We start from the raw sequence: 11168 nt of genomic DNA on the forward strand, positions 1-11168 counted from the left end.
AGTTTTCCTCAATATGTGCATCTGCTCATACTTGTTCTAAACTGCTTCCTTACTTTTTATTTATATTTACAGTAAGTCGGTTAATAATGGTTTGCCTAAAATGCCATTCTTATGGTACACCAAAGAAAGCTCTGTATTTATATTACTTCAGTAACACTCTCAGTCTTCTGAATCTGAGGTAAGATTCAGAGAGATGTAAACTGAAGCAAAGTAACTGTGACAGTTACTCCACTGTGTGAGAAAAAAATTGATTCTTATGATAAATATGATATCTATGACGATGGAGAAAGATATAAGTAGAGTGTGGCGGCAGCCTGCTTGCTCACAGTACTGTCCAGTATCTTCCCTTTTTTGTAGCCTTTCAACTTTCTCCAAGTTTCACCCCAAGGGGTTCCAACACGCTCCTGCCAGCCAGTTTTTCTCATTATTCACCATTACCAGGCAGGTGGCTGCTTCCTGATGTCTATGGCCTCCTAGTTATTTAATTCAGAGGCTAAAGAAAGTGGAGTCAAAGATTATGCAGATTTATGGTCCAACATCCCTCATCTTCCACATACTCTGGGAGCAGCACTGGCCTTACACAATGGACATTTGACAAGATCTACTGTCTCTTGGGGTTGTTTCGCCTCTGTAACACTCCTGACAGTTTTACCCTACCAGCCAGACCAAAGTGAAAGCAGCCCTTCGAGCCCAATGTTCCTTCTATGGCAATTTCTACAAGGCCCCATGGACCTACAAGTCTTCAGCTCCTGAAAAAAGTGTTGGGGTAGGATTTACACCTATAGATCAAGAAGAGGAAGTTATGTTCACATATTTTCCGTAAGTGTGTTTTATTTGTATTTTAGCCAACCCATGTATTCTCTTAGTGATTTACGATCTTAAAACATACTTTTGACTTTATTTTTAAAAGCATTACAGTTCACCTTTATTATCACCTATTAAGTCTTGCAGTGAATGACAAAGATTCTGTTACAAGAGCAAAAAGCTATGAAAAAGGGCAGCCACAGCAAAGAGATCCTACTGCAGAACATGAATTGTTCGAAGCAGACTCCCTTCCATTTGCCCAGCCTTACTCAAAGACAGGTCTGGTTCATGCCTGAGAGTCTCAGCTGCTTTAACAAAATAAAAACAGCAGCTAGGAAAGAAGCTGGAAAGCTTACCTTCCTGCTTAAGGCACGATTCTGCAATTATTCAAGGGGAGCTGAAATTCATTACTCATAGGTGCCGCTTTATCATTTTATCTTTCAGGAATCTTGATGTTACCTCATCATTTAAAACAGCTGCAATTATCTCCCACAGTTTACACTTCCAAGGCACATATTTCTTCTGTCTAGATCTACCTACAAATCTCCTTGCCACTACTGGAAAATTCCCTCCTATGCTTTATATTATTACATCAGAGTATTATTTTTGCACTGCACTCCTTACTTGAGCACATTATTTTGTTTCAGTGTTTTATGCATCCATCCATCTGCCCATAACTGTCTGAACTGTTACAGCTTTGAAGCATGACAAAACCATTCAAATCTGTTTCAGACACTTAGACAGAAATGACCCAGCCACCTGAGAGACTGAATAGGGTTCTGGGATTATTAACAGATCAACAAAAGGAATAGGACTAGCTGGAACAGGGCCAAGATTTTGCAGGGTATATGGCAACAAGGTAAAACTCCTTAATGTAATCAATTTCCTTCCCTCCTTTTTCATTCCTTCCTCTTCTCTCACCGGATCCTTCCTCACCTCCAAGAGAATAACCACTTACACAATTAGATTTTTCCCCTGCCCCTGAGGACTGCACCTTGAAGCAGCAGGAAAGCTCATATGTCCCTATAACCCTTATAGCTATGCCAGCAGGAACTTTTAACTAGGGTCATTTAACCTGAAAAGGTCAAAGTAGGAACCAGATGAAAAGCAGTCCAATGGCCATCTAGACCTGGGGGAGAAGGAAGAAAGAGAAAGGAGGAGGTGAAAGAACAGGCCATCAAGCTACTCTCATAAAAAGGAGAGGAAAAAACGAGGCAGAGAAGTTTGACAAGGCAGCAATCCTGCCTAACAGCAGGAAAGTTACTTAGGGTAGAATGATGTCTTTGCTCCAACTGAAACCTCACAGATTCAGATTGTATTCATTGTGCTGTTTTAGTTCTGATTGTGATCTTAATCATGAAAAAAACTGCATGTGATTTAGCTGCAATGCATGCAAGAACCATTCAACACACACACTTATTGTTGGAATAAAGAAAGTTTATTACTATACCTGAGCACCCAAGTCTTGAAATTCTTTGCAAGCTTCTGGGAACACATCATATGCAATAACTGGATATCCATGTTTTAACAGGTTTTTTGCCATTGGATTTCCCATGTTACCCAGCCCAACAAATCCAACTGGGGTTTTGGAAGCCATAGTCCTAGAACACACTGATTTCAAAACAATAAAGATCATTATATTTGTATTTTAGAGTAAGGTATAACAATAACATAATAAAAGCTACCATGTAATCTGCTTTCAATGATTTAAACAGCTTTATGCTGAAAAATGGTGGAAATGTGAATCCTATTCTACACAATTTGAATGGTAAGTTATAGCTCACACTGGCCCACAAATGCCACCCCAGAATGACTTTTCTACATCTCAAAGAAAATTATTGTAATTAAGAAAATGTGGGTGTGTCAAAAGGTATAAAGCTGAGCTCTGAGAACTTAAAATATACAGGATTGTTCGTATTCTATTAGGTATCTAAATCCTAAACTGGACATGGAAAATCCAATTTTATATATATTTTACAGACTCTGTATTTGTAACTTTACTTGCAGCCTTGGGATATAGCACTTGTTCTCTAGAAATGGACTGAGGCTGCCTTTTTATTTCATGCAGTCCCTCACAGGTAACTGGATTCTTCTGATCCTGAGTCAGATACAAGGCACTGACCTAAAGATGAATAAATCATGGCAAATCCCTTGAGCCATGTAATCATAGTTTAAATGCTGAAAACTAGAACGTACGGTATAAAAACAAAATTATTTAGTCTTTGCAGGCATAACCACTGTATTCTATTGACCATACTACCAAGACAGAACTATGAAGCATAACCCACAATCCTTGGAAAACACTACCGTTTCAGTCAGCTATCTTTTACAAGAACTAAGTGAGTTATCAAGTGCTGGACAGTAGCAGCATTGCAGGCATTCGTCTACAGCAGTCACCATCTCATGACTCTAAAAACCTCTAATCCAAAGGCAGTGCAATTTGAAAGCCACAAGATTTCTTTGCCAATTACATAAAATACTTCTTCTTTATGACAAAAGGAAAAGTTATGCAGAATAAACACTAAAGCATGTGGCAACCAAGCAGATAGAAACAAGGCTAACTACAGAACTCCTGTATCTCCTAAGTGCACATACAGAAAATGTGCCTAAGCTGGATCAAGACTCTAAGAGGTCTCAATGCTTAGCAAAGAATCCTCTCTAGGCCAATAACACTTGATTAATCATTTTAAAGTCTTTCTGACTTTAAGCTCCTTCTTAGCCAGCAACGGTCATGCTCTTTCATCTGCAGCACTATTTTGGAAGTCCACATTTAATAAATCAGGTTTGTTGAGAGAACTTTGGTCTGAGACAGTTTCCACAGATGCCTGCAGCAATTATATAGCTACAGAAGTAGCACAATTTAAAATAAATCTGCACTGGGAAAATGCTTAGTGAAAACTGAGATAAGTCAGGAAAAGAGCACATCGCTTTTTTAAGAAGTGCTCCATGTCAAATCTAGGGAGCAAAGGAACAAAGAGCCTAAACATCATCAGCCTTAGTAATCATCTTGGAGTCTTCTGATTGTTTCTGAGTCAGTCTTCCCCAGTTCCTCACTTACACTAATCTAAAATTGCTCCTTTTGTTAGCCCATAGCGTCCCACTTCCTGAGGAGGTTCAAGCTCTGGTTTTAAGCATTTTTATTTCTCTAGTCCTTAAAACCAGTGGATCTTATTTACACTGACTTCAGTAAAGCTTTCAGAACAGTCTTCTCTTGTAGCTCAGTAGCCAAATGAGGAAAGTATGGACTGGACTGCAAGAGAAGTTGTGATATCTCCATCCTTGGAGCAACCTTGGAACAGCCTGAGCAATCCCATCTAGCTTTAAAGATAGCCTTGCTTCCAAACCTCCGTTTTCTTTGTTTCTGTGAATTTCAAGTGATTTCATCAGAAGAATAAATCTGGCTACCATATCTAGGCTTGTTCTTGTAGATTTGTTACTTTTATCCTGATCTCTTTTCTCACACGTCTCACAGACATTTAACCATCACCTCAAATTAAACATCTTCAGAAAACTTTCTTGATACCTTTTCTGCTACCAGTGCTGACACCGACTGTCACTCACAGCTACAGTCCAGAAGACCCATCCATGATTTGCTTAAATTTCACTGATTCATCCCTTACCATATCTGACATCTCAGCTATTTCAGAACCTGGTCACCTCCTCAACTTAATGGACATAATCTTGCCTTGATCTTCATGGAAATGTTGGCAATTGAGAAAGACATTTTGGCCATGCTACTTTGTCTCTCGTTCTCTGCGCACTGCCTGCCTTTTCTCTACCATGTCACATAAAACTGCTTTGCTTTGACGACTTTTCATGGCTATCATCACATTCAAATATTAAGACATCAACTGGCAATTAGACTGTAGGGACAGGCCTATTGCCAACATGCATTTCTATTATGCCTCTAAGGTAGCTCTTCACAATGTAAATATCTATGAAATTAATGCATTCTTCTATAAGGCCTCCTTTAAAAATTGTCATTTTGCAATATCCCCAGCAGGCATGGCAACAGTTAGGCTGGGATAAGAGGTGACAAAAGTTGACTGGTGCTATTAGTTTTGTGTCACTGTAATCTGTTATTTCCCCTTGTGTCTATCTCTGTTGACTTTCTCTTGTCTTACTTCATGAGTCACTTTTTGTTATGTATTAACTACAATATATTAAAATGTACTGGGAATTGGGACCTGCTAGAGAAGTGGTCCAATTTCTCAGTCAGTCTCTGGCTTCTTAGTTTGGTTTAACTTTCCACAGCCCAGTGTTAAATTAGCCACTTTAAAATTATATCATTTGATTAACAGCTTTGAAAAACCTCCAGATGCCCAGGCACTCAAATACAGGGAAACTGCTTTAAAGCACTGATGAAATTAGCTCACAGACCTAATAGAGTTGATTTAAATTAAATTTGTATCAACTCCATTTAGAATCATGGCATATTTTTTAATGACTACTTCACACAGTGGGGGTTTGCCAAACAGAGGATATTTTAGAAGGCAAGATATTTCACATTTTCATACTAGATGAACCTCCACAGGTGCTTTCAGAGAAAGTGATGTCCGGCTTGAATATCTAGGCACTTTTTAGCATTTGACACATGGCAAATCTGTTTTGAAATAACTGTAGAATTCAAACACGTAAGGATTGATATTCTGCAGGCCCACGTACATGTATGCTGAACTAATTCCATTAATTGTAAGCATTTGCAGAAACTGTTCCTGTGGTATTGAGTCTATTTTAGTTCAACCATAAAATCTACAGTAACCTGCTGCAATCACATGGCTGGAAAAATGCCCAGTCCACATTCAACTTCTAAGTAGGAGCAACAGAATCTACTTTTAAAATAATCATGTGCAACTTTTAAAACAATCATGTGCAACTAATTCTCCTTCACTGGGAACAGAACCAGCAATATTGGTTACTCTATAGATCAAGTTATTGAGCAAAACCAGCTACAGCTACACTGAATCCAAGGAATTTGGGCTCTTCCCAGGAGACTCTTCATTATTCTCTTGAGGGAATATGTGCTTGCAGAGCCTCGTGCCTATGAAGACTTCATTGAGGAGGAGGAGGACCAATTACAACCCTCTCACCATATTTGGGGCTTATAGACAATACAGATAAAACTGTTTTGCTTTGAAAAGTCAGCCTATAAGAGAAACACCTGACCTAGCCTGCAACTTCATGAGAACTTTAGTTTTACGTTTAAAATAATTTCATTGAAAAAATGAGCAAGAGTTTAGGAGTCTACAAATGTCTTTTCTTGAATGAAATATAAGAGTTTAACTTCAGAAATGCACAGACTGCAACCCTGTCCTTAGAATACCTGGCCTGTTAATGATCTAACACTTGTCTTTTCAAGATTCTACATAAGGATACTGAAAGCAATTTTCTTTTTAACCTGAACTATGACAGTTGCAAGTTTAGATAATTTCAGATGTTTACATTTCATTTTACACTATCTCCCAAAGTAGACTTACAGTTTCAGGAAAGAATTCCAGCTCCAGTGGTGCCCTGATTTCACTGCAAACACTAGACTGCACAAACACCATAATATGCAGTACTGAGGACATCTCTTTGTATTCAAACAAAAAGGAACTAAGAGCCAAGTACCACCACAGACAACAGCGCTGGAAAAGGTCCAATACACTCGTACTCTGAGGAAAAGAACAGCCTAACTGGCCAAGAACAGGACTGAGAAACAAGTAACTTTCAAAATGCAATTTCAACTATACTACTTAATTCTTGGCTTTATAAATTCTACTTTGAACCATGTTCACCAAATGGCACAAGAGGCAATAGCCCATATACTCCTGTCCTGTAAGAATTGCCTAATCAGAGCAGTTGCAGTTCATATTGATATTCTTGATCTCTCTGGATCAGTGAAACTTGACCTCTTTTTCCAACCCAGTAGGTGAGATCTAACAGGATCATGGGAAGATGCCCAGAGGAAGCTCAGCTACTGAAGTTCCTGGTTATGCTTGGAGCTTTCTGAGAAAATACACATCAAGTCCCTCGACAAGGACAAGAAAACATGATGACAATTCAGTATGAGCCACTAAATGAAAGATTTTCCCATTGATTTAGCATCTGAAGTTCTGGTACAAGCACAACAGAAAACAATACTCCTTTTCTGCTTCCTGCTTTTAAAGAATCAGAGAGAGCTTCTGTGTTTTGTGCAGATTTCTCTACGGAAACTCATACAACCTCTACTGAACTAGATCCTGAAGTGGACTAGATGAAAAAATACAGAAGTTATAGAGGCCAGCTGGACATGGGTAGAATCTTGCTGCTCTGAGAAGCTTTGCCAATGGAATTTAAATTGCCCCAGGGTTACTGGTTTTTAAAGGTTATGAAATGATTTTGAGAATTGCATTTTGCCAAAATAATAATTTAGGAAGATTACAATACTCTAAATTTGGCCAGCTTTGCATTGAAAACATCCCACTTGCTTTTTCTTGCCTCTGTAAAGGTCTGCTGATCAAAACCAGACACTATCTTATAACAGTCAGGGTCTTCTTACCTCATTTTGCTTATCTGTAGCTATACCTCATTAAATGTTTGGTAAGACACTAAAGAGAAAACCACATAGTAAGTATTTTTCATCCAGAAAGTCTATCAAGTGTACACATGATCCCTTAATTATGTGGACTTCAGAGCAGCAGGTCTTTCTGTCATAATCCTTGCTTAGTAATTAATGCTTCTGTGCACCAGTCCATGGAATTATTCAAAAATTCAAACGCAGCTCCTGCATCAGCAGTACTATTTAACTACTAACTGAATAGGTCCCTACCACTCATCCAAAACTACTTGTAAGGATGTTTTCGTTCTCTAGCAGGGTACAGTCTTCTTTGATGAGCAGCCCCCTGAGCTGATGAATCTTCATTCACCAGAAAATCTTCCTTTCTCAGCCACAGTAATTCATTAATCACCTCTTCATCCTACCTAGCAGCCCCCAGGAAGGATTTCTCCCTGTCCATCAAAAATACATTTTTAAGTAAAGTCATATAAACCCTCTCCATGAAGCACCTTTGTCAGTGACTGCCAGCTGCAGATCAGAGGACTATATAGTCTCTATCCAATTTGCTCATACACAAACATACATAGCCAAGATGCTTCTCTAAAATCTGCCCTCAGCTCTTTATTCTCCTCCCAGATAATTTAACAGTCTCTGGTATAACCGTACAGAAGAAACAATCCCCCATGCTCTGCACCAGCTGCAAAGAGCGACTGACCAAGTAACCAAGGAGCATTCAACAAGAGAACGAAGACAGACCACTGGCTAACCAAGCTGTGGTGTTGGACAGCTCTCAGAGCTGGCAGAGTTCCTTCCCAAGGATGGTGTTTTCACTCAGTACAGTTGACGAAATCTCTACTCGAAAGACAGCATTCAGACTAAAACTGAAGAAAAGGATGGTAAACCTAATAAACGCATTAGAGATGGGAAAACCTGGACATATAACTAAGCAGTAGAGCTTAGCAGTTAAGAAGACTTAATGCTTAGACCCTTATCCCATAAACACTTCTCAGTCAAGAGTACTTTCATCATAGTCACTACTGACTAAGTAAGTCAGAGCTTAAACACTGTGGGCAAAATTCTGTTCCATGGAAGTTTCTTGGCAGAGTCATAATTTCCCCTTAGACTGTCAGTTTCTTGCTCAGGTCTTCAGGCAAAGACAAACTGTACTTTTCAACTTTAAGGGCCAGTCTTGGGCTGCTTTTCACACCTATGCTCACCACTAAGACACAAGATCCCCATCATCTGCTCTACATTAAACATGACCATTGAAATATTGACCAAGATAGTGTATTTCAAAACTCTTGCAAAAAATACCTGACAGCTACCATGCACAGGAAGTTCAAAATACACTGAAAGCTACTACTTTCAATTGTGGTATCACAAAAGGTACAAAATATACAAACAGGTCTCCAGTATTTAACTTTACTAGCACATGATCAATATGTCTGCTACACCTGAACTATGTTGCAACTATGAAAAAATAGTCCATTAGAGTAAAAGAGACAGTGAAGCAAAAAACAGCACTGAAAGCTAATGTCAAAAGTAAGCATCAAACACGTTTCATAACTCAGCTTAAATTTTTTAAAGTTACTTACTTAAAATAATTGAGTAATTTCTGAAACACTTTGTTAAGTGTCAAGATTTTAGAACCATATATGATACAAAAGAATTTTTCCCTTTGCTACCTGAAACACCTTCACCTCTGTGTTGGGAGTCTAACTATACAGCGACACACCTGAGTAACCAATAGCTACCAAAATGATGCTGAAAATACAACTGAAGGTTTATTTTTAATAATTTACTGTAGCAACTAAATTACTTGAAACAGTTGCATGATTTTCAGGACTCGAGAAAAAGAAAAGGTCTAGGTCCAGTTTTGCCAATACACTCCTTCTTCACTTGCACCAACAGGACCTCCACAGCGTTTGCTCCTTCCACTGCCCCTGTACCAACCACAGGTGAGCATCAGTGCCTGCGCAGCTGACAGAGGAGGAAGTGCCCCTGGATTTACCTCCAATTTAAGGAAAATACGCCTCGGTCCCAATGACCGAGAGGTAACAACATGTCACTGATGCCGCAGAGGAAGCATTGGCGGGCTCTGCTGATTTCCAGGCACGCTATTTTAAGCAAATGACTGAAAACATTCATTAAGCCAAGCCCCTCCGAAGCTCTGGTGCGGCCCCAAACACGGCGGCAGCGGGAGCGCGCCGTGCCAGCCGTGCCGCCGCGGGGGGCCCCGCACCGGGGACGCCGCACGGCGAGGCGGCTGCGGAGACGCACCGGGCCGGCCGAGCCGCCAAGGGCAGCGCGGCAGTGCGCTCCCCGGCCGAGCCCCGGCCTTTCCCCGCCCGGCGGCTGAGCGGGGCCGCTGGAGCCGAGGTTTGGGGTTAGGTCCTTACCCATCACCCGACGGTGCCAGCGCCACCAACCCGCAGGTCTCCCGCGCACCACCGCCGCGGCCATGCTGCACCCCGCGCCAGTGACCTCCGCCCCGCCGCCTCCACCGCCCGCGCGCCGCGAGCGGCAGCCGCCGCAGCCAACCACAGGTGCCTCTCGGCGGGGCCCAGCCAATGGCAGCGCGCGGCGTCCTCCCCGCCGCCGCCCGGCTCCGCCCAGCGGCCCGTGACGGCCGCGACGGAGCGCGGGGCGGGGGTCGGGGGTCGGGCCGGGAGCGCTCATTGGGGCTCCGTGAGAGCTCACCGGGAGCTGGGTCTGCTCATTGAGGCGCCGGGGCCAGCTCAGTGGGACGCTGGGACCGCTTCCTGGGCCGCCAGGACAGCGTGTCCTGCCGCTGCCCCCGGGACAGCCCGTGCTTCGGTTCGGCTCCGCTGCTTGCCTGCCCCTGCGTCTTCCTCCTCCTGCTTCACCGCCGGGAGGAACGTCTGCCTGGACGGGGAGAGGAGCGCAGAGCCGAGATCTTGGCGGAGGCGCCTTCTGGTGAGAGACGGCGCCCTCGGGGAGAGGGAAAAAGCCGCCTTGCGCTGTTTTGCTGAGTCAAGTGGCAAATAAGAGTTGGCGCTTATCGATGGTTGAAACTAGATGATCTTCAAGGTCCCCTTCCAACCTAAACGATTCTATGAGTCTGTGACTGGCTTCGTCCTTGTGGTGGGTTTACCCTGGCTGTGCGCCAGGGGCCCACCAAAGCCATTCTGGCATTGCCCTCCCTCCTCAGCTGAACAGGGCAGGAGAAAATACAACGAAAGGTCGACATAAGAACAGGAAGAGATCACTCAGCAATTACCGTCTTGGGCAAAATTAATTTATTACCATTCACATTAAAGTACGATAACCAGAAACAATAAGTCTTAACGCCTCCTCCCCATCCCTCCGTTCTTCCTGGGCTCCCAATTTCTCTGCCTCCTCCTCCTCCCTCAGCGGCGCAGGGATCTGGCGAATGGGGATTTGTCAGAGACTGAAACGGGACACTGTCAAGATCACCAAAATTCTTCTGTCAAACTGCAAAGGAACAGCTGTTCATACGGCAAAGCCCACCCCTCCCTGAATATGTCTACTGCGAAAGGACCTTCAGATAAGATAAGGGGGTGCTATTGTCCAGACATACCAGGTGCAGAGGAGCATGCGTACCTGAAGCTACAAACGATTTCCAGATAAGGGAAGAGACTGATAAGAGGCAAATCCTGCGACATGGGATAATCCTTCTTATCATGCCAATGTCCTCTCTTACATGAGGACTGCTGTGAAACCCCACCGGGGAGCATCAAACAACATTCCCACCTAGCCTGGGCTGTTCATCTTAGATGATGAACCATGATTGATGCTGACATAACAGACAGCTGTAACATCTTAGAAGGTGTCAGAGACTCATGACACCTCCTGTGACATCATC

The 11168-nt window shown here is 42.5% G+C and overlaps 1 protein-coding gene across 1 annotated transcript in view; it reads right to left on the reverse strand.

The window, feature by feature from the left end:
• Nucleotides 1–9818, reverse strand: part of HIBADH (3-hydroxyisobutyrate dehydrogenase) — an 87587-nt gene extending 77769 nt beyond the window's left edge. The window contains exons 1-2 of the mRNA XM_071560998.1: nucleotides 9721–9818; nucleotides 2255–2415 (exon numbers count right to left, since the gene is read on the reverse strand). Of these exons, the coding sequence (XP_071417099.1) occupies nucleotides 2255–2415; nucleotides 9721–9784 (225 nt within the window). The 5' untranslated portion in view covers nucleotides 9785–9818. The remainder of the gene's footprint in view (nucleotides 1–2254; nucleotides 2416–9720) is intronic.
• Between the last annotated feature and the right edge of the window lie 1350 nt (nucleotides 9819–11168).

This window comes from Pithys albifrons, chromosome 7 (assembly GCF_047495875.1).
Source record: "Pithys albifrons albifrons isolate INPA30051 chromosome 7, PitAlb_v1, whole genome shotgun sequence".
In the NCBI taxonomy this organism is placed as follows: Eukaryota; Metazoa; Chordata; class Aves; order Passeriformes; family Thamnophilidae; genus Pithys; species Pithys albifrons.